This window comes from Pinus tabuliformis, chromosome 1_2, assembly GCF_031772625.1.
Source record: "Pinus tabuliformis cultivar Carrire ecotype Pingquan chromosome 1_2, CPIR1, whole genome shotgun sequence".
Taxonomy (NCBI): domain Eukaryota; kingdom Viridiplantae; phylum Streptophyta; class Pinopsida; order Pinales; family Pinaceae; genus Pinus; species Pinus tabuliformis.
In genome coordinates this window covers 188,858,318-188,882,899 of record NC_142298.1, presented here as the reverse complement: position 1 = coordinate 188,882,899, position 24,582 = coordinate 188,858,318, and the positions used below count along the sequence as shown (strand labels likewise).

The following is a 24,582-nucleotide window of genomic DNA, read 5'->3' as shown; positions in this document are numbered from 1 at the left end:
GTTCGGACTTGATAGCGGAACACTATGGATGAGTAAGGAGGCGTGGGGAAGGGCATAATAATGAAGACGTGCTGTTGCAATTTTCCTCAAGTAGAAAGTACGAATTTATAAAATTTTCACAGTATATATATAATATTTTTTTGACTATTTGAACTTTCGAATTGTAACTGGTTGCTATTGACGCCAGGTGTGGGAATTTATATAAAATTTGAACGAAACTATGGATGAGTTTACATAAATTGAATCTACAGACAACGTCATACGTGAATGTAATTCTGTCCCCGGTTCTGCAACCGTAAATTGAATCTACAAACAACGTCATACATGAATGTAATTCTGTCCCCTTAATTAAAGATTAAGTTCAGCGTTTAGTTAATTAAAAATTTAAAATGGTTTTTAATGCATTAAAGGTGTGCCACGTCCCCCCTCATCCCCCCATGCCCCCTCTCGCCCCCCCTCGTCCCCTCTCGTCCCCCCACGCCCCTCCACGTCCCCCTGAGTTTCCTCCATTTTGGGAGCGTGGGGAAACGTCCCCTACTCGTCCCCAAGTCCCCGGAGCGCGGGGGAGCGAGGAAACTAGACCCTTGGGGGGGCGGGGGGGGCGAGTCCCCGTGGAACACTGGTCGTAACTCTCCCAAGGGAATACAACCACTGGACACCCATCACCACATTGGTGTCTAGCACATCGACCACAAAGAAGTGGTCCGTCATTGAGTAGTTTCCCATAACTACTATCAAGGAGGGCACGTATCGGGTACACTGGATGGTACGGTCACCCGGCACTAGGATGGAGAATCCCTCAAACTCTACCGTGGTGAGGCCCCTCCTCTGGACTAGTTGTGCATCTATGAAGTTGTGGGTAGCCCCACTATCCACTAGTACCAACACCCTTTGTCCCTGTACCATACCTTTGATCTGGAGTGTCAAAAACTTAGGAATCCCGCATAGAGAAGCAAGGACTCCCCCTAATGAGGCAAGAGATGCCCCTCCCTGTGGAGGTGGTGGTGGTGGTGGCCCTCTGTCCCCTGAACTCTATCCATCTGTCCCGACTCCCACCACAATCTTGCTCCACCTCGTCCTCCTGGTCACTGTCAAAAAAGACCTCAATGTAGTGTGCTCTACCCGCTGTCACCTATGGCCAGGTGCCCAGGGCTCCTTGCATATGAAGTGTAGCTTCCTCCTCATGAGGTCCTTCCGTGTCTCCTCATCTCGCTGCCCCCTCCCCTGTGTGGTCCTCGGTGGCAGGGGTCTAGTCTCATGCCTTTTCTGTGGGAAAGGGGTCCGTGCAGGAAATGGCGCTCTAGTGTTGGGGATGGTCCCATGCAAATCTTTGGCACACACCACTACCTCCTGCAGCATATAGGGTCTGCGTGACTTCACTAGTCCACGCAGAGGCTCAAGAAAACCCTCAATGAAGGTGTATTCCCTCCTAGCCTCAGACAGATCCGGGACCATCACTCACACACAGAAAATCAGAAAAATAATGCTCTGGGTTGCCTTTCTAGCGCAGTTGTGTCAGCTCCCTGAAGGATGCCTCTGGATCCCTCTGATCCAACCACTCCACCACCCTCCTGGTGAAGTCCTCATATGAAACTATCTAGGCATGCCCCGAAGTGGTTAGGCAGTGAAACAACCAGTCATGGGCTTCCCCCTCCAAGTGCAGCGCTGCCATCTTAATGGCCTCCTATTCTGTCATCTGATTGAGCTTAAAGTATGTGTCCATCTTTTCAGCCCAAGCCCTAGTTGTGCACTTGGCAGTCCCATCAAATATAGGTTAGTAAATCCTCCCTTTGGTTCTCTGCAACTCATAGTTTTGGGCCCCCTGTCCTCTGTACCCCTTGTTCCTCTCACTTTGCTTGAGGTTGCAGTAATCTCTAAAGAAGAGGGCTTCTTTGAAATATTCGTCCATCGCCTACCACTCTCTGAAGTAATCCCCCATCTGGGGAGTTTCTTCCTCCCGTGCTAGTTCGATCTGCGTCATTGGCACGAAGGAGGGTAGTGTGGCCCTAGTGGGCACACTCGTTGAAGGGCATTGTGCTGTTGGTGAGGGATGATTGAAAGGCTGAGAAGCCCCAGAGGTCTCTCCACACAGAAACCCTCTAGGTGTGGCTTCGTGTCAACTCTGTGATTTGATCTCCTCCAGCATGTCTCTTTGCCCTTTGGCCAAGTCACTCAAAGCCCTCAAGAGGCTATCAAAAGCCATCTCCTCCCTGCTCTTGGGCTCTGTCATTTCCTCCTCTCCAGCCACTATTTTCCCTCTTTCCTCCGTGTCTGGTGTAATTTCCAGCTCCCTTTCTCTGCTCCTGTACCTCTGCCTCCGGTAAGTGATGTTCTCCCGGTCTTCTCCTCTCATAGGAAACCAACCCCACAGCTGAGCCAAGAATTAGGCTCTAATACCACTGTAATGTTCCCAAGTAGGGATTTAAGTGATATTCTAAACAAATAAACAGTGCAGCAGCATAAAATTAAAAACATGCATTGAACACCCACAAAACACTGAAAATCTGGAACTGCTGAGCCATGTATTATAAAATCTGAGAGCAATGGGTACAATATAAATGTAGTGGTGCACCTACGCTTGTCTCAAGGACAATCAGGACTAAACCCAGGTGATGGAATAGCTGAGATGATGGTCGTTCAGCTGTTGCACCACTTGCCCTGTGCTGTCCCAGCAAAACTGTTGATTTGCTAACTTCAAACTGCTAGAAGGTGCCCAAAAACATCCCAGAAAATTATATCCTTTTAACCTCGGACTCCTTGGCCAAAACCCAAAAAAACTAGGAGCTAATTTCTCTGGTTTTGATTTTGCATTTTCGGCCTCCTTAGAGTCTCTCCCCAATTGCTATAGTTAATTTTGACTTGTAGGAAACAGCCTGCAAAGCCCTCTGAAAATACCCGAAGTACGCTAGGTTCACCTGTACTAACTAAATCCTTGCTCCTGGGATGACCCTTGGTCTAGATCGCTGCTCTCCCAACACCACGAGTTTGCTGCTACAATGGCCTCTGCGCAGCACCTCCGTCCAGAATCTCGACTAACTGCTGCTCTGGTCTAGTTGGCTGCTACTCTAGCAGAGTTGCCTTTTTATGTTGCCTCCTCAACTCTCGACTCTCCCAAGCCCCTTAGTTGGTCTATTCCCGGCTCTCCCAGCACGCTGTGAATCCCCCTTGCTAATTTCTAACCCCTCCCGCGTGTTCTCTTGTTGCCCATGAATACGCAGTTCCTCCTTGCGTTGATGACTGAAGTGTGTGACTGTACCGGACTCCCTGGAAACTCTTGTGTAATAGCCTCCCTAGGGCAAGCACGAATGGTCCCCCGAAGAAGAGGTTGAACCTTCCCTGCGGAATACTCGTGGCTAAATAGTCGGTAGAGTGGCTGAACAGCAGAGCGTACAAAGTGAGTTTGTTTGTCAAATAATCAGAACACTGGAAAATGAGAGTTCCATCCCCTTTTATCACCTTGGGTTCTCTTAGCCTCTTGTGGGCCCCTCCTTCCACTAACTCGAATTCCCTCCAACGTCCTCCTTGGCCAAATTTGAATTATGCATGGGTGGTCCCCACATTCCACTAGCTGCCAAAAATAGTTTGAACTGCCAATAGTTCCTAAGTTTCTACATGTGGGGTCCTCCTCTCAAACCAAAATCGTTGCCAAAATTGTGTTGTTGCATCCCGTGACTAATTCATTTGAGAAGGGACATGACAATTTGCTACGTCAAATATTAAATAGATCACATTGCAACCTTCACAAATAAAACTACGGAAAATAATAGCACTGGAAACTAAGAAATGCTAGCACACACACATGAAATATGACACAATTATTTTTGGACAAAAGTCCTCGGAAAAACCCAACTTGGGAAAATTGGTGCAACAGCTGAGGGTTTTATATTATTAAGTAGCAGTGAAATTCTGAGTACAATCTAGAATATTAAATAATTCATAACTAAAATTAGAATATCAAATAATTCCATTTTTTGAATTTTGATTTACCTAATCTCCAACGGCTAGTTTTCCAATGGCTGACGCTGGGCTATGATGCATCCCTGCTATTTATTCTCAAAGATTGTATGATTTTTTTCTCACCTTGTCCTAAGGATGAACCACATTAGTTGGTTTGAAACATCGACCCAATCCTAATGATGTGATTAATCTGAAAGATTTTCATCCACAATCTAGATGTCGAAAACTAGCAATTCTGCACAGAAAATACTGGCAAAACTTTCTTGAGAGAAACTACCCTCACTCCAAGCAACCCTGACACTTGACTTCCACTGAAAATCAAGTCGTCCACCTAGACCTATATAGCTTTTACATCACTGGCGCAGTCTGCTACACGCTCAACCACACTCGCGCTCCCTGCACTCGCTCTGCTCGAAACAACTAAAAGCCAAGCCATCCTACATGCTACTGACTGGGAAAACGCTTCTTCGGCCCTCTAGAACCTTTGCCTGAACCTCTGGAATTGATAACATCTTCTTCCTTCAACAAATCAAACTACCATCTGAAGCTTTTGTACTGCCTCTACGGAGCTTCTTAGAGAAATTTCGGCCTCTCTGAAAAGGTACACGCAGGATCTGGAAAGTCTTCCTTCGGCTTCATTGTCCCTACCCCTCTGACACCTGCGTCCCTTCTGGCTCGAACTCTTGTTCCTTGCTCGACCTCTGCAGCTGGATAGCTCAATCTGCCAAGGAGCTCACACTACTGGTGTGTCCTCCATCTACCCATCGACTTCTTCTTATAATCTTTTGTTGGACTTCCAACGGCCAAGATTAAAACTTAATCAAGGGCCTAGCTCATACTGGAGTCGATTCGTGTGAGTTTCTAGATGATTCACACCTTATCTCAATTAAATCTGATTAATTAACCAGATTTCCTAAGTTTAGACTTAGGAAATATTAAAAAATAGGCTAATAATCTAATTGAAACACTTCTAGGTGGAATTTCCAGAAACGATTTTTGGGTTATTTCGAGACTAGATCACCTTCGATGCTACAACAACTAACACTCTCTCTTTGCGAGGAAGGTGTTCTAGAGCTGCACCACTGCTGCTACAACACCCTGTCTTTGTATCACCCCTTTGTCACGCTACTGATGTCTGACCACTATAACTGATTGCCACTGCCCCCCACCCACTACGTAACTATGATGATGCATCTATGCTGTTGCTAACACTGACATATTGTTGCCGACATTGTCATACTGCTGCCAACTCTGCATTTGCATTGCAACTCCCTCTCATCTGTTGCTGCAACAACTGCCACTGAGAAGCATCCTAAATACTGAATCAAATGTGTCTGTTGCATCTGTCTCCCTAGTCTTGACTACTACTAGCACCTGCATTGTCTACTGAAGAATCTTTGTTGTTGCCAACTCTGCATCTGAGCCACTTGCTCTGTTGTCAACACTGCACTCCACGCCTCAACACCTGATTGCTACTAGTCTACAACTATCACTCGAAATCTAACTGACATTGATCCATCTTGCTACTGAAAACTGTGGGCCCCTGTAGCAAGGTAATGATCCATGAGGATGATACTTCAATGGACCCTGCCCAACCTTTGTAACTCTGGGACTATAGCTCCTTATCACCCCACCTCTCTCCTGGAGGTATAGCTGCAAACATTGCGAATCTGATCTACTCATATTGTTGCTACTACTGCTCTGCTAATGCTTTCAAACTGCTACTGCAACTACTGCAATAATGAGTCTGGTCTCCCCAGATCCTGAAGTACTAGCTTCCATAGGGATGCTCCCTCCGAAATTAGACTCCCTCTAAGTCCTGATCTCCCTATGGGAAATCTCTTTGCTCCCTTCTGGCAACTCGCACTATCCTCCTGCACTAGAAACTGGACTGCATAGCTCTACGCTAGGAATCTCCTCGCTGGAACTACCCCTGCATCCTACAATTAGGCAATTCACTGCTTGTGTCACTGCAAATAGTTTTTCAACTGGCTCTTGGGTACTGACTGCAACTAGCTACACAGCTGTCATCTGAATGACTGACTGCACCTACTGACACTGTGATCCTCCTGCTACTGATTTTGTTGGGCTCCCGTAGCAAGGATATTGATCCATGTGAGAAAATCTGCAACAACTAGATCTAATTTGTTGCTCTTCCATGGATCCTACCCATCCACACTCTGGAGTTTCATACTCCTCCTGGATCTAGTGCCTAACTATCTCCTTTCAAGCCTAGTCCCGGGATGGGACCTTCCTTTTCTTTGCAACTTGTACTAGACAACTCGCACTTCCTCCAGCAACTGGAAGTCAAACTATTGTCTAGATCTACAACCTGACTAACTCGTACGACCTTCTCTAGAAATCGTGTACAACCCCCTCTACAAAGTTGCAAAAAATTGTGAAACTCAAATACTGGAGAATACGAACATAAATTTCCTCTTTTTCCTGCAGCCCTGCTTCCGCTACTCGCACTCCCTTTTGGAATATGTAGTCCTGCATGATGGTTTTGCCTGCCTCTGCAACTAGAAAATTTGGATTTCTGAAGCTAGAAACCATCTAAGAGAAAACTCTCTGTGTGTGCACTTTCTCTTCCACTCAGCATGGATTCCGCTATAGCAAACAGTTGCAAAACCCTCTGTGCCTAGACAAGAAATCTGCCCAGCGAAAACACTGAGTTGCTACTCCCTTTGCCCACTAGAATCACTCAATTTGGTAAGCTGAATTTTTCTACCAATTTGCACTGAAAAATTGATCTGCACAGCAATTCGATCTACCTAGCTTAGGGTCTACGCAATGTCAAGAAATTTGTCCCGCTGCTCCCTCTGAACAACAAATTTATGTTTCCGCTTCTGAGCTTCCCCGTCTGATTAATCTGCTCTGATACCATGTGAAAATTTCAAGTCTGAAATCCTATTGCAGCAACTAGAAATTATTCTTCTAACTGTTAATTAATTTAACAATTTATTTGATATGGAAAATATCGAATAAATCACATTGCAACCTTCACAAATAAAACTATGGAAAATAATAGCGCTGGAAACTGAGAAATGCTAACACACACACAAGAAATAAGACACAATTATTTTTAGACAAAAGTCCCCGGAAAAACCCAACTTGGGAAAGCTAGTGCAACAACTGAGGGTTTTCTATTATTAAGCAGCAGTGTAATTCTTAGTACAATCTGGATGCCGAAAACTAACAATCCTGCAGAGAAAATACTAGCAAAAATTTCTTGAGGGAAATTACCCTCACTCCGAGCAATCCCGACACTTGACTTCCACAGAAAATCAAGTCGTCCACCTAAACCTGCGCAACTTCTACGTCAGTTTGGCACAGTTTGCTACACACTTAGCCTGCACTCATGCTGCTTCCACTCACGCTGACCGCACTCGCGCTACTCGGAACAACTGAAAATCAAGCCTTCCTGCCTACTACTGACTGGGAAAATGCTTCTCCGACCCTCTAGAACCTCTGCCCGACCCTCTAGAACCTCTGCCCAGCCTCTGGAACTGAAAATGTCTTCTTCCTTCAGCAAATCGAACTCCCTCTAAAGCTTTTGCGCAGCTTCCTGGAGAAATTTTGGCCTCTTTGCAAATGTACTCGCCAGATCTGGAAAATCTTCCTCCAGCTTCATTGTCCCTGCCCCTCTGCCACCTGCGTGTTGATTTGGGCTATCATCGGATGTGCTCTAGCCACGAAATTTGGTGGAGAGGTTGGGGCACATGAGATCTCCAATACCCAGAAAGGGTTTGCGCAGATTTTAAACAGATCAGGAGATATTAAAATAATTAATATTTTTAATGAAGTCCCTAAGTCTAAACTTAGGGAAAATAAAATATTAATGTGTATTAATATGAATCTGTGTTAGAATGATCCAAAAGACATGGATCAATCCAGATCTAATCGTAGCCGTTGATTAGGGACTTAATCTCGGCAATTGAGATGTCAACGAGAAAAGTACAAGAGGAGGCTTGAGGGTCACTTGGAGAACACACCAGAGTGATCGGTCATTCTATTCTCTAGAGCGGTGTTTGCTAAAAGAGATAGAATCAGTGATCGGGAGAGCATTTGAGGGGTATTGAGTACAGAGAAACAGAGAAGGCAGAGATTGTGCCGGGAGAGCAGCGCAGCAGCCAAGGAGAGTAACGCAGAGCCAGCAAGGGCTCACGCAGAGGCAGCCAAGTGCTGCGCACAGCACCAAAGAGGCCAGCGTGTCTGACGCAGAGGCCCAGGGGGCTGACGCAGGGCCTCCTAGGGCTGATGCAGACCAAGAAAGGCTAGCGCAGGGCTAGCGTGAGACAGAGAGGGGCTGACGCAGTCCAGATTGGGCAGACGCTGGGGTTGCAGAGCAGTTTTGTGCTGAGGAGCTGCCAGAAGGATTTTCTGGGGTTTCAGCCATAAGATTTCTCTCAAACTGTGAGGTATAGTTGCTAAGCAAATTCTCTGTTGGGTAGGCTAGTTTCGGCACCCAGATTGTACTCTGATATTGCTTAATAAGAAAACCCTCAGATACCTACACCGGTTTTCCCGCATTGGATTTTTTCGGGGACATTGATCCAAAAATAATGGTGTCATGTGGTGTGTTTGTTCTTGTTTCTTTTAGTTGCTGATCTGTAATATGTTGAGCATGCACTGTTGTTTATTTTCAATATTTACTTTGCAAATAACTTGTTAAAGAAAAATAACAAGTAGGTGTTGTCGCACATATTGTCTAGGTAGCGTGACAACGCTTAGACCGAGCGTTGTCACCCTAATCCCCGATCCCTCCATTTAAGCCATCTCCCTAAAGCAGGCTAAGGGAGGTAGACCCTATGGAAAAGAGGAAGACCAACTAGGAACCAGTTGGGTTGGGAGACACAGTAGGGGGAAACAAGCACTTGCTCGATTTTAGAATTTGATTAGATCTTTAAATGCTTAAGACCAGTGCCTTATGGAGTTAATGAAAACCAAGTAATTAATTAGCTGATGCTGCTTATGAAGTAATTTAATGATTGCTTAAAAATATTGACAAAATACCAAACATGTAACGAGCATTATATAATCCAAGCAATGATTAATTTCACCAGATGCAAAATATTCAATAGATGCGCAATGTTCTTAGCAAATAAATTGCAAAAGATCAAATACTTCAAGAAACCACGAAATTTAAATGCTAACTAGTTTCAAATAGTTAATCTCCAGATCTAAACATTCAAGCACATTTAACTATACCACAACAAAAAAAAGGAATTTCCAATTTTTAATTAGTCTTTTTTCAGAATTTTTTAATTTTTAAATATTTTTTTTCTATATTTTTATTTTTTATGAGATTTCTGCTAAAGTGAAATAAACAAAAATCTAAATCTAAATGATAACAAAAATCTAAACTATACAAGATTCCTAATAAAAGCCTAAATATTTTTTATGCTTTTTAAGATGATTTATATTTTTTTATTATTTTATAACTTTTGATTTATGAAATCAAAACAAAACTCCCCGGATGCGGGTGACACTACGGATAAAGGCGAGGAGCCACATGGAAGCCATGTGCTGCCTCAAGCCTAAGACAGGCATTCAATGCGAAACGCCGCAATTCAATGCACTGTCCGGGGTTCAGGTGCGATCACAGCGTGCAGTTATGGCATGCAGAGTTCGAGGAAGAGATGAAGAGCTTAAGAAAGGTGAGGGGGTGGATTGCAATGTGTTGGTTCGCGCTCAGAATCTGGAGTTTGGTCTATGGTTTACGGAGTGTGCATCTGCTTGGTCTATGGTTCACGGAGCAACCGCTCACGCCAATCCTCTGTCAACTGAATGTTGTAACAAGTTTGAAAGGCTGGGTGGAGGGCGCTTCAATTCCTCCAATTCCTCCTATTCTGCTCTGTTCTTTCCCCCTGTTACTTCTGCAAAAATGGTCAGGCCTCGACAGCGCCTGCTCAGCCGTCGAGGCTCTAGCCGAGGTGGGTCTTCTCGTCCCTCAGGTGCAAATCCCCAATCCCGCTGCTGTCGATGCCTTTGCCATCGAGTTGCAGAAGCCAATCCCATCCAATCAAGCCAATTCATGGACTCTAGAAGCCCAGATTCGGACTCGGCACCTCTACCTGCTTTTGGCACTGCCATCTTCTCCTTCAGCAGCTCCCAGGAAAAATCCCGCATCAACGCCCACGTCTCGGTCCTTTTCCTTGAAGAACCTCAGGATGAGGGCGAGGAAATCCCCAGCAAGAAGAAGCACCAGGCAGGGAGCTCAAAGGACGTCGAGGGACCGCCAGAGGCAGCCCCAGAGCATGCCGTCAACCCACCTCAGACTCAGGCAGCGCTTTCTCCCTCGGGGGACAAGAAAGAATCGGATCCTCTCCCTGAAGGATACGGCTGGTGCAGGATCATCGAGGAGAAGCCGGACGATTAGCCGTCCTTTCGCTCAGCAACACTCGCTCAGGCGCTGCTCAGGTCCACCCATGATTCTCTATGTTTGTTATATTGGCCTACTGTATGTTTTTGCTGTGTATGTTTGGTTCGAAAGAAATCTTGTTGAAGGCTTTTTGATGCCCCTGCGTGGGATCCTGATGAAGGTTTTTTTTGAGCCCCTGCGCGGGTTGTTAATTTTTGTTCTGGTAGCACCTCTGTGGTTTAAAGCCCCTGCGCGGGCGGTTTGTCTCAGTTGCGGTGCCCCTCAGTGGGCTGCTCTCTCTGATAACTTTCAGTCCAAAGTGCCATCCGTGGCCTTTGGCAGTATGACTCAGTGATTGTAAATGTTTTTCCTGTTCATGTATATAATAGAATAGTATAGTTTTAACGAGAAAAAAAAAATCAAAACAAAACTAAATTAAAACTAAAAGCCTAAAAGAAATCACCACCTAATCTATATACAAAAATGAAAACTGAATTCCTTTTATTTTCAAATACTTTTATTTTTTATGATTTTTGATTTACTTTAAAATTAAAACAAAACTAAACCTTAAAAAATCTGATTATCAAAACTAAAGCCTAACCAAAAGAAAAAAATCGAAACTAAACCTAAGTCAAATAAAATCTAACTTTAAAACTAACTATGCTAACTTTAAAATCTTAACTATAACAATATACATACATTCAACGCATATAATAAAACTAAATGTAGAACCCTAGCCCGTATCTACAGAAAATCGAAACGTGTTTCGTTTGTTAGCAGATACGCAGAAGGGATTTCGACGGCAGCAAGGGAAGACTCGACGGAGGTATGAGGGAGCTGAGAGTTTGTGCGCTGGTGAGCGACGGGAAGCGTGGAGCTAGAAGTGACAGCGTGAAGGGTGCAGGGGATGTGTGGATGGATAGCAACATGGAGCTGGAAATAAGGCAGACATGTAAGGGGCAGCGTGGAGGGGGTTCAGATATGCTGCATGGATAGCGTGACAGTGAGTGAGGGATGGAAGAGCTGGCTGCCAGAAGAAAACGTGGGTGAAGTATGGAGCTGCGTGGGTGAGCTTGAGGAAGATGGATGCAGAAGGGGCTGGACAGCACTGCGTGAGGAATGTGGGAAGAGCAGCCAAAGAATGGTTATGCGTAGGATGGATTCCGCGTTGAAGTTTTGCAGGGTTTCGATGGAGGAAACTGGAACAAAGGGCGTAGATAGCGCAGAGATCTTTGCCAGTGTGGGAGGGTTTGAGCTTTTAGGCAGCGTAGATGGTTTTGCTTGCAGGTGATGGCTCACTGTGCATGAATGGGAAGCGTGAGAATGAAGGATTTGATGGCCAGTGCTGCAGCTTGAAGGATGCAGATCTGGAGGACAGTGCACACCTAAAACAAATTTCAAAATTCTTCTGCGAAAATGAAACCCCCCCTCAGGCAGCAACAGAAAACCCTTAAATTTCTTCATAAGTTAAAAAAAAAAAAAAAACTTTTCTGCTTAAGATCTGCATGATGAAAACCCCACAAGAACGATTTACAGATCTAAAGTAAATATTCTTGCCAGAGCTGATCCTGAGGCCAGATCTTACCCTCCAGGGTCTAGATCTGGCTTCAAACAAAAAAAATCTCCTCTTCAAACCTGTAACCTGCAAAGACAAAAATAGAATACCCAGAAACAAAATATGCAAAAGGATTAAACCTAAAAAGAAACCCAAAAACCAGCTAAATAATTACATTATTCACAGTTTAAAGGCTCTAAGCAGCCAAATTTGTCAGTATGCCACAAAAATATTTTTTAAGATTTTAAAATTAAGATGAGGTGCTTCAGAAAACCCTTCATGCATCCACAACAGAAATTCTAATGATAAGCCCGGGATCAAAATTGGCTGGGCTCTTCAGAAAATGTAATCTGGGAGTTGGCTGGTTCAGCCGAGAACTTCCCCGAACACTCAGTAATCTCAAAAAAAGGATTTCTTGCACAGCTTAATTCAACCATTAACAAAGAGGGAGAGAACGATACTAAAATCTAGATCTAATGGAGATACTTGCCATCATATTCATAAATTTAACTACCATTCAAACCCTAGCGACTAAACAAGATACCTTTGTTTAAAATCACTCTTCATCAAGCTATCATCAATGGCTGAAAATAAATTTATGCAGAAAAATAAAACATCTTACAGCATTTCCAAAAGAGTAACACTAGCAAGATTTCAACCCCAAAGTCTTTCTTTATTGCACATGAAAAATGACTACAAGTGACCTTTCTTTAGCACACGACTCTAAGATCCAATGATCTCAAATGACCCTTGACACCCTATTTAAAGGAAAAATTCCCAACGGCTAGTTCGAGTGATCCATGTCAAAATGATCTCGACCGTCGATGAGGATCAAAATCTCTTTTAATCTCATCCGTCGAAATTTTAAATGCATTTTAATATATTAAAAAATTGAAATTTTGCATTTATTTCCTCAAAACTTTGACTCATTATTATTTTATTATATTTTTATTTTTTGATTTTTTTTTATTTTTTTTGGACCCTCGAACTTAGCCTTTGGAAAAATTTTACCTAGGACCTAGGACCTATGAGGGGATTAAAACATTTTCTAACCCTCAAGGCACTTTACATCATGATTTTTACAATTTTACATCTCAAGGGGGAAAACCCATTTGACATAGACCCTCATAGACTACCCAGTTCTGCGACACAAACATAATCTAGCAGATCAAGCAATTTGCAATAACCTAACCAAATAGTTAGAATTATCTCCAAACTACTTTTACATAGACTCGACCTAGCACACTAGGATTCATCTAAGATTCTAATGACAAAATCCATTCTGGGTTTGGGGTTAGGCTGAAGGAAAACTCTGCCGATCATGGATCGGTGAGACAAAAAACCTTCCAGAACATAGATCATCACTGGAAGATCAAGTTTACCTAGGCAAATACGTACATGACACGGATCTGCTAAGATTATTTACAATTTACACATGCAGACTGAGTTTACAACAAAACATGATCAGGCTGATGATGACAATCGAATGGCACAGACACGTCGATCAAGCGCTATCCCTTTTGCGAAAAAAAGGGGGTGTACTGCTTTGGGTAGTTGACACGTAGTGGTCGACAGTAGGTAGGAATAAATCAGAAAAAGCGCATGAAGGGTTTCTAAACTAAGTAAACTTAGAAACATCAACACTGTGGCCCTTCTGACTCGAACTCTTCTTCCCTGCTCGACATCTGCAGCTAGCTAGCTCGATCTGCCAAGGAACTCGCATTATTGGTGTGTCCTCCATCTACCCATCAACTTCTTATAATCTTTTGTTGGACCTCCAACGGCCAAGATTAAAACTTAATCAAGGGCCTAGATCATATCGGAGTCAATCTATGTGAGTTTCTAGATGATCACCTCTTATCTCAATTAATTTTGATTAATTAACCAGATTTCCTAAGTCTAGACTTAAGAAATATTAAAAAGTAGGCTAATAATCTAATTGAGGCACTTCTAGGTGGAATTTCCATAAACGAATTCTGGGTTATGAAGAGCTCATCTGTTTTAGCCTCTCAAGACTAAAACACCTCCAATGCTACAAAAGCTAACATCACACTCTCTAAATTCATAACTAGACAAAATCTATGCTCAGTAAAGGAAACTTTAAAATCTATGGTTGAATGTTCTCTCTAAATTTGTAACTAGAGAAAATATATGCTCGACAAAGAAAACTTTAAGACCTATGGTCAAATGTTCTATATAGACATTGTAGGTCTGTAATGGATGTTTGAAAGTAGTGGAATCTCAAACATGAGATTGTAGCAGATCTTCAAGATCAAAACTTTTAACTAGACTGCTTCCACATGAAATATTGAAATGGGAAACCATGTCATTACCCAATTTTGGAAAGATGCTCAGTAGACAGCAAATCTCTCAGTATTCCCTTTGCAAGGTAAACTTCAAGTTCCACATTTCTAACTGATTTCCATGTGATTGAAAAGACGAAATTGACTTGTAGTGTTAATTGCAATGCTTCCATGACTATTTTTCATTCATATAATCATATTGCATCTATGGAATTTATAAACTTGAAAAATACCATTTCATCCATCTAAAATCTAGTACCATATAGATAGATAGATAGATAAATAGATATAATGGCTGGGAATTAGATAATTTATTCATGAACTATGGCAAGTTCAAGCTCTTTTAATAAAATGTTTAGAGAATGCAAGTCATTCTATATCCCTTATGCATGCTAAATTTAAAGAGCCTAAATAGATCACTTTTTCCTTTTCCAGTCTCCACCTTGGTTGCTCTTCTTCCCCTTCGTACTTTTTTTCTGAAAGCTTATGTTATCCTGACCTTTAGAAATTCAGAATTATAACACTACTTCTAAGTTCTTGTATGGAGGAAGTTGGCTGAGAATGAAAATAAACAGTATTCAAGTAACCATATATCAAAGTCTGTAATTTCCTGCAGAAATCCAATGCATGAGTTCTTTTGCATTTTGGAGCATACCTTGGATACTGCTGATATTGTTCAGGTAGAAGATATGGTAAACCTGGAGCCTGTTCATAAAAGAAGTCATGCAACAAAAGTTTCATTCATTCACTTGTTCCTTAACCAAAATAAGATAATTCATCAGTGAGAAAACAAAAATCCTAGAAAGTGGAACAGGAAAGTTTCTAGAAAGGAATAGTACAAAAGTATGCATAGTAGAACATAAGCTTTACTATATGTAAAATTCCATTGACAAAAGGATTTAATATCTGTCCACAAAAGATTAGTACAACATGTATCTATGTCTTAGGTAAACTTTCTTGCAGTTAACAAACAACCATTTTTAGAATTGACCAAAATGCCTCAACAAATGTATAAATCGAGGTATTGAAAATATCTGCAGTCAATGTCCTTGTGATTATCTGTCAACCAAAGGATTGCTCTAATAGATTCATAAGAAAACTCAAAATTTAGACCTGTTACCCCTCTTCTAGCAGGGGTACCTTTAGTAAAAATTTCACTTGTATTTCGAAGAATGGGGCTCAACATGCATAGGTTTATAGAGCAACATAAACTGAGAATATTGGAGCATATTGCATTTGGATTTCTTATCAGTCAAAAGTGATACAGCAGAACTTGGAATTATTCGAGAAGGAAATGAGTCCTTGTATTATGCGGGATATGAGGACACCTGGACTGTTTTGTTCTCGTGAAAGGAGGTAAATGCAAATTGACAAATGGTTTCCTTTCACTGCCCATAGTTTGTTCCCAGGCTTTACAGGTGAACCTGGTAATTTGCATATGGAGAATTCATGGGTATGAATAAAGGGTATGTTATCACTACCCTCAGCCTGTGAACAATTCAAATGAAGGATATGACAGACAAAATACAGCTCTGAAAACCACATATTTTATGCTATCAAATGCCATCAAACCAGATGAATCTGCTCAGAATACTTTCTGGTATTGCATCAGATCAACCCCACAGGCAGTAGAGTCTGGTGTAGTACATGTTACCACACAATCTAGCAGGGCCCTAAGGAAGAGAAACCTAAGGGACAACTACTAGACTAAGTGACAGAAATGGAACAATGACCCATTGTCACCTCAGTCAAAGTCCCCTGCTCTTTACAGACTTTTATAGATGGGAGGAGTTCTAGTAGGAAGAGAATCACTTAGGATGGATAGATCAATGATTCAAGAATGAAGTGATTCCACCAAGCACATTCAAGGAGAGACACAACAATGGCCCAATGCTTCAAGGAAGCTAACATCAATGAAACAGGAATCGACGAGTCCCGCGATTAATCGCGACTCAAAATCGGCTCGGGCACTAAATGAGTAGAGTTGGCTCTACGCGAGTCAAACTCGTGTTGAACGAGTTTGACTTGTGGTCAATGCGAGTTTGATTTGCGACTTGGCGATCAAATGCGACTCCCACAACTTCAGTGATTATCACAGATCAACTCAACAAGTTTTTAGGTTAATTCGCCTGTGGTTTTATTCGCCCACCGTTTATGTTAAAATTGCAAACTAGGGCCAAACTCCATGTGTGTCATCTTATTTATGGCAGCTGATATTTTTCTTGGATTCCTCTCGTCGAGAGGTGTAGGATTGATCTAAAGATCATCCGATTCCGACATGTATTTATGGAGATATGAATTTATTTGTATTTCTTGACAATTTGTCAAAGTCGGCCAGCAAGTAAAATTGTGTTGCACTCCCCCAGCTTAACCTCAACGATTCATATAAATAGAAGACACCTTGTGGCATTATTGCACATCATCTCAACACTCATCTTCTCTCTCTTTACTTGATTGGGTATACACAAAAGGAGTAGCATCTCTCACACGTGTAGAAGGATGAAGTGATTTCTGATTAGGGCTGCGTTGACCGAGTTTGACCAGGGCTGCAGGAAGGTACTTTGACCAGCGTTGACCAGCGTGGACTCCTCTTTGACTGCAGATTAGGTGTGGCTGCTTCTCCTTGGCAGGCCGCAGATTTTGGCACACAGAGCAAGGTGATCTGACTTCAGGTTTGACCAACGTTGACTATCAAAAGGTTGACCGCAGATCTGTCCAGCGTTGACTGAAGTTTGACTGTAATTTCAAACTATTTTGGGTTGACTCTTCTCGCTGTTGGAGGCCGAGTTGATTGGGTATTGACCACGCTGATTGGAGGTCACATTTGACTTGTTTGACCAGCTTTGACTTTTTTGGTTAGGGTTTTACTGCTGCTGTCATAAAATTACAGAATTGTAAATTTGTACTATCTCTCTCTATCTCTCTGCTGAATTATTGAAAATTATGGAAGAATTGATCAAAGGGTTTCCCCACATTAGGGTTTGTCCCTGGTTAGCTGCCACATCTGGTGTCTCTTGTCTTGGCTTGTCTTCCGTTGATTTATTTATCAACATTTTACTTTATGTTAATGTGATTGCTAAACAGAGAAATTGACATTGGGCTAATAAGAAGAAATTGAAGTAAATTGCACTAAGCATAAAACATACCATAATTTAACATGGTATCAGAGCTGAGGTGAAGACAAAGCCCAAGCAAGAGAAAGAGCAAGAGCAATCACCAAAGACTGTTGGAAAAAGTCTTAAGACTTCATGGGTTCCTCATCACACTTCCCTGCCGAAAACAAGCTCCATGAGAACTCTGACTATTACGCATGGAAGATGTCTCTTGATCTGACATTGGAAGAGCAGGAAGTGTTGGACTATGTGAGAGGCAAAATTACAAAGCCTCCATCAAATGCACCAGTTGCTACAAGGAACAAGTGGACTAAGGGTGAAGTCAAAGCAAAGAAGATCATCCGGGACTCTATTGACAAGCGCCTGGTGGCCTATGTTTCCGAGCTGAACACCTCCAAGGAGATCTACGATAGACTGGTAAGCTTGTTTAAAGTTAGTGATGCAAATCAAGTTTTGTTCCTCAAAAATAAGCTGAAGGAAATTAAGAAGGGCAAAGATGAGAATATGCAATCCTACTTCTTAAGGATCACCGAGATCAAGAATGATCTCCTATCAATTGGGGAAGTCATTCCTGACAGGGAACTAACTATCACAACTCTTGGAGGGCTCTCATCCGAATGGTATGTATTTAGAACCACTCTTCTCAACAGTAATGTAATTCCAGGATTTGAGGAATTGATGGCGAGATGAATTCAAGAAGAGACTAGGATGGAAGAGCAGGAAATGCTTGCATTTAAAGGCAACCCCACTTGTTTCTCCTCTCATGCTAAAAGGAGAAATAATTCTGGGTCTAAATCCAAAGGAAAGGCCGGATCGAAATGTGGAAGGAAAGGAAGATGTTTCGTTTGCAATAAATTCAGCCACTATTCAAGGGAGTGTCCAAATAGGAAGGACACATCTCATGACAATGATCAAAATCACTCCCGCAGCAATTCCAACCACAATCAAAGGAATGGCAGGTTCAATGGCAAAGGAAAGAGGAATGTCGGAAATCAAGGAAGTGGTCAACCCTCCAATAAAGCAAGAAACTCCAGGTATGAATCTAATATTGTTAACAATAAGCAAGATGAATATTATCTGATATCGGCCCTCTCTACTACTTCTCCTCCGGACTCGTTGGGAAATTGGCTTATTGATAGTGGTGCCTCAAGGCACTTCACTGGTTACAAGGAAGCTCTCTCTAATCTGATAGAGAAGGAGACCAACCTGGAGATTATTTTTGGAGATAACTCTACCTATCACGTAAAGGGTGTAAGGAATGTTACTCTTCAATTAAATCAGGGTAACACAATTCATTTACAAGAAGTCCTATATGTACCTGATCTAAAAAAGAACCTAGTGTCCATTTCGGCGATGGAAGACAAAGGCTACAAGGTGGCCTTCATCGATGGCAAGGTATATGGAAAAAGAATTATAAAGATGCTTTCACTCTTGGGTCTCGAGTTGACTCTCTATATCAAGTTGGAGGAACTCTGTTGGGAGTCATGTCTTGCAACACAACTCTTCAGTCTGAACTATGGCACCGAAGGTTTGCCCACCTTCATTATAAGGCTCTACCCGATGTGAGACAAATGGTGACCGGGATGCCTGAGTTTAAAGTAGAGAAGAAGGTGTATGTCCGGGGTGCACCGAAGGAAAACTCAAAAGGGGACCATTCCCCTCAAGCCATAGCAAGACCTCTGACATTTTGAAATTGGTTCACTCTGACATATCTGGTATGATGCCTGTGAACTCTTTGGGAGGATATTTATATTATCTCACTTTTACAGATGATTATTCTCGCAAGACATGGATATACTTCTTGAAAAATAAGGATGAAGTGTTCTCTTGGTTCTGTCACTTCAAAGCTTTGATCGAGAATCAAACCGAGAAGAAAATCAAGATCTTAAGGATTGATAATGGGACTGAGTATGAATCCAATGAGTTCCATGAATTTTGCAAAGAGGTTGGCATTAAGAGGGAGACCACTATACCATACACTCCTAAGCAGAATGGTGTGGCAGAAAGGAAGAACCGTACGATTTTGGAAGTTGTTCGTTCCATGCTCCATGATCAAAGACTTCCGAAGTTTCTATGGGCCGAAGCTACAAATACCGCCGTATATGTTCAAAACCGATGCCCTCATCAAGCATTGGATTCCAAGACTCCTGAAGAGATGTTCACTGGTAAGAAACCTGATGTCTCTCATTTTAGAATTTTTGGAAGTCCCGTATATTTTCATGTGCCGGAAAAGAAAAAGAATAAATAGGGTGCATATGGAAAGAAGGGAATCTTCGTGGGCTATAGCAAAAATTCTAAGGGCTATAGAATCTATGTGGCTGGTCAAAGGAAAGTCGAGATTAGTCATGATGTCACCACAGAGGAAGACATGGCTCTTAGCAAGGTTGACAATCTTCCTATTCTTAGGAAAACTAAAGAAGCTGACACTAAGAAGCTGGATGAGAAGGAAGATGAGACGATGCCCGAAGTGGAAGAACCTATGGATCCTATTGATCCCCCTCCGCAAGAGCCTTCCTCTTCTAAGAAGAGGCCCTCATGGCTTAGGGGGACACTTGATGATGCCAAAGGACACATTGCACCCAGAAGGACTTTCTGTGAAAGTAAGAAGCCAACCAAGTATCAGGGATACTTGACCATTATGAACACGATCATTCAAAATGAGCCTTCATCGTTCGCAGAAGTCATGAAGCATCAAGTACGGAAGGATGCTATGACTGAGGAATACGAGTCCATCATGAAGAATGATGTCTGGGATGTGGTCCCCAAACCCCAGGACAAAACAGTTGTCACCTCGAAGTGGCTTTACAAAATAAAGCATGGAGCTAATGGAAGTGCTGAAAAGTATAAGGCTTGTTTTGTTGCTCATGGCTTCTCTCAAAAGGAAGGTATAGATTATGACGATATATTTGCACCTGTTTCCTGATACACCACCATCCGCTCGATCATAGTCCTTGCTGCTTCGCAAGGATGGAATCTACATCAGATGGATGTCAAGACCGCGTTCTTGCATGGTTCGATCAAAGAAGAAGTCTATGTGGAACAAACCGAGGGATTTGAGATTCATGATCAGGGATCTCACGTGTGCAAGTTGAAGAAAGCCCTCTATGGGTTGAAGCAAGCACCCCAAGCTTGGTATGAGAGGATCGATAGCTACTTGATGAAGCCGGGATTCACTAGCAGTGAAGTCAATCCAAACCTTTACTTTAAGGCTGAAGATGATAAGCCTCTCATACTGGTGTTGTATGTTGACGACCTCTTTCTGATAGGTGCAGACCCTCTCATTCACAAATGTAAGAGGGAGTTGGCTTCCGAATTTGAGATGAAGGACCTAGGACTGATGCACTATTTCCTAGGGCTAGAAGTCTGGCAGAAGCCAGGGGAGATTTTCCTATCTCAAGGAAAATATGTGGTGAAGATATTGGAAAGATTCGGTATGGTGGACTGCAAGCCCGTGACTACCCCGATGGAGCTTGACTTCAAGAAGTTAAGCAGTAGTGCTGCCGGACCTGCTTTGGGAAATGCTACTGAGTATCGTCAACTCATAGGAGCATTGATGTTCTTGGTGAACTCCCGTCCGGATATATGTTTTGCAGTCAACACATTGAGCCAACATATGGTTGAGCCTCACCACTCACATTGGATTGGTGCCAAGAACCTTCTAAGATATCTTCGGGGCACAATCACTCATGGGTTGAGATACATTGCCGGAGATGTGAGGCTACATGGATATACCGATGCTGATTGGGCAGGCAGTGTGGTGGACTGAAAGAGCACTTCCGGGTGTTGTTTCTCTTTGGGTTCTGCCTCGATATCGTGGATGAGCAAGAAGCAAAAGTCGATGGCTTTGAGCACCGCTAAGGCAAAGTACATTGCTGTGACTATGGCCTCTTGTGAGGTTGTCTGGTTGCGGAATCTCTTCAGTGAGTTGTTTGGATATACATTGGATACTACTATGATCCTTTGTGACAACCAGAGTCGGATTCGTTTATCAAAGAATCTCGTATTTCATGATCGCTCCAAACATATCAATATCAGGTACCACTTTATCCGGGATATGGTACAGTGAGGAACAATAAGGATCCATCATATCAGTACAGATGAGCAGGTCGCTGACATTTTGACAAAGCCCCTGGGAAAGGTCAAATTCTTAACTTTGCAAGAACGACTTGGAGTCATTGAGAGACCCTCTTATGAGGGTCCTGTATGATGCATGCATTGAGCTCTGGGAGCTCTGGGGGGCTTGGGGTACTTCTTGGAGCGACAACGACTCACCCTCCCCTAATGGTGCGCTGTGTACAGGGTGAATGGTTCAGCCTTCCCCTTTGATACCCCATGGCGACTTATGGACAGGATGAGTGGTTCTCAAGTCGAGGCATCCTACCCATGCAGTCTGGGACTCGTGGGAAGTACCTTTCATTTGGCCAATGAGTAGGGAAATGGGGTTAGGGACCATAGTAGTACCAATGGATGCATCGCGTATCTACCGTACTCCCTATGCTAGGATGACCGACAATGATCTGGGATCAATTGGCACTGACTTCGGGTCAGTAAGAGTGATATAGCTCACTCTCTCTTGGAACTGATCTAGGATCAGTAAGAGTGGTATGACACACTCTCTGGAACTGACTTCGAGTCAATAAGAATGCTATTCAACACTCTCTTTTATCTGGGACTGACTTCAGGTCAGTAAAGGATGGTATGATACATCCTCGATCATTTCTTCTTCATAGTTCAGTAGAGCAGAGCAAGAGCCGAGCAGTGCAGGGCAGTGCATTTGATGGCAGAGATAATACTGACAGATAGATGGATTAGCAGATGGAGTTCTCCCTTGTTGAGAGGGAGTGTTAAAATTTGCAACTAGGACCAAACTCCATGTGAGTCATCTTATTTATGGCAACTAATATTTTCCTTGGATTCCTCTCGTCGAGAGGTGTAGGATTGATCTAAAGATCATCCGATTCCGACATGTATTTATGGAGATATGAATTTATTTGTATTTCTTGACAATTTGTCAAGGTCGGCCAGCAAGTAAAATTGTGTTGCACGCCCCACCCTAACCTCTACAATTCATATAAATAGAAGACACCTTGTGGCATTATTGCACATCATCTCAGCACTCATCTTCTCTCTCTCTACTTGATTGGGTATACACAAAAGGAGCAACATCTCTCACACGTGTGGAAGGACGAAATAATTTCTAATTAGCGTTGCGTTGGCCGAGTTTGACCAGGGTTGCAGGAAGGTACTTGACCAGCGTTGACTAGCGTGGACTCCTCTTTGACTACGGATTAGGTGTGGCTGCTTCTCCTTGGTAGGCCACAGATTTTGGCATGCAAACCGAGCTAATCTGACCTCAGGTTTGACCAGTGTTGACTGTCAAAAGGTTGACCGCAGATCTGTCCAGTGTTGACTGAAGTTTGACTATAATTTCAGACTATTTTGGGTTGACTCTTCTTGCTATTGGAGGCTGAGTTGACTAGGATATTGACCAAGCTGATTGGAGGTCAAATTTGACTTGTTTGACCAGCTTTGACTTTGCTGGTTAGGGTTTTGCTGCTGCTGTCATAAAATTACATAATTGTATATTTGTACTATCTCTCTCTCTGCTGAATTATTGAAGATTATAGAAGAATTGATCAAAGGGTTTCCCCACATTGGGGTTTGTCCTTGGCTAGCCGCCACATCTGGTGTCTCTCGTCTTGGCTTGTCTTCTATCAATTTATTTATGTTCTATCAGCATTTTACTTTATGTTAATGTGATTGTTAAACAAAGAAATTGACATTGGGCTAATAAGAAGAAATTGAAGTAAATTGCACTAATCATAGAACATACCATAATTTAATAGTTTACTCTCAGCGCCATTTCATAGATATGCCTATCGCCACTTGGAGTCTGGAGTCTGCCACTTGGGTTTCGCTGGAGTCTACCGTCGGAGTTCACGGTTTTTTGGGTCCTCAGATCTACCACTAGTTGCTCAATAGCAGACTCCACTCACGAATTTGTGGCAACCGCCAACGAACTCCTCCACACGTCGCTTTCAGTCTAGCCACTTTAATTCGTAAGAGATTTTACCTTCGATTATTTCTAACATGGCTTTCAAATGTTGAGTTAAATCATTATTTATATGCAGATACTATATGTTATATAGTATAGATATAACATCAAATGTTTATAGTGTGTTGCTCTGTGCTCTGTGCGAATACTATGTGATTATAGTATAGATGTAGCATCGAATGTTTCCAAGCAACCATTCAATATAAGTGAATTCAATAAATTGGTGAATTTCCACCTGTCCAATTTGAAACAAAGTGAAGCTACCTCCATCTGTTTCGTTATTTCTCTGTGGTTCTACTCAGACCCCCAGGGGCCTTTCCACGACCATGTATTCTGATTGGAATATTATCAAACCCTAGTTGAAGTCATATGTTGTTCTGGTAGACCTTTTTTCCTCCTTTTTATGCTTGCAATTGCTTTGGTTTCCCTTCAAGCACATCTTACATTCCTGTATTGGCCATTGTGAGATGTGTGTTTTGGAGATGAAAAAAGATGGTCTATCCTTTATCTATAGCTACATTTATACTATATGTTATATTAGCTATTGGCCATTTATTACATAAGTTAATGGTATTTAAAGAATATACTATTTAGTATTTAGCATTTATTGTTTAGTAGTTTACTGAGTATACTACTAATATACTATAGGGGTATTTACTGGGTCAAAAGAATAGTGATGATTTAAATTTTAAGATCATTTAACAATATCTGCATTTTTAATTTTTAATTTTTTTGTCTTTTACAGGAGCCACAAATTAAACAAAAGCCACAACTTCAAATCTTGATTCTTAACAGAAGCCACAATTTAAACACAAGTCCAAAACAACAACAATGTCGAGGGAGAAGGACTTTGCTTGGGCTTATTGTGACAAGATTTTGGGAGACCCCAGACTGTAAATTTTGCAAAGTGCAATGTAGTGGAGGCATTTATAGATTCAAGTACCACCTTGCACAGATATCTGACCATGATATAGGTCTCTGCAACAAGGTTGACGAAAATGTCAAACACCAAGCAACCTTGGCCCTTGATATGTTGAGTCAGCATAATGCCAAGAAAGCAAAGAAAAATAAAGAAATAGGAACTCTTGGAGCTGGTGATTCTTCTTCCAATACCCCCTTGTCATCTCCCTCTGTTGAATCCTCAATGTCGTTCCCAAGTTTTCCACACATGCCTCCAAGTCCAAGTCAAACTCAAGGCCAAATGACTCCTCCTACATTTAACACTAGAGGTGGAA

General features: G+C 42.4%; 1 protein-coding gene across 3 annotated transcripts in view; it reads right to left on the bottom strand.

Moving 5' to 3' along the window:
* Nucleotides 1-24,582, bottom strand: part of LOC149205126 (Cyclophilin-like peptidyl-prolyl cis-trans isomerase family protein) — a 454,055-nt gene that overhangs the window by 219,411 nt on the left and 210,062 nt on the right. For all 3 annotated transcript variants that reach the window (XM_089394898.1, XM_089394897.1, XM_089394896.1), the window contains exon 6: nt 14,835-14,884. In XM_089394898.1, coding sequence (XP_089251024.1) covers nt 14,835-14,884 — 50 coding nt within the window. The remainder of the gene's footprint in view (nt 1-14,834; nt 14,885-24,582) is intronic.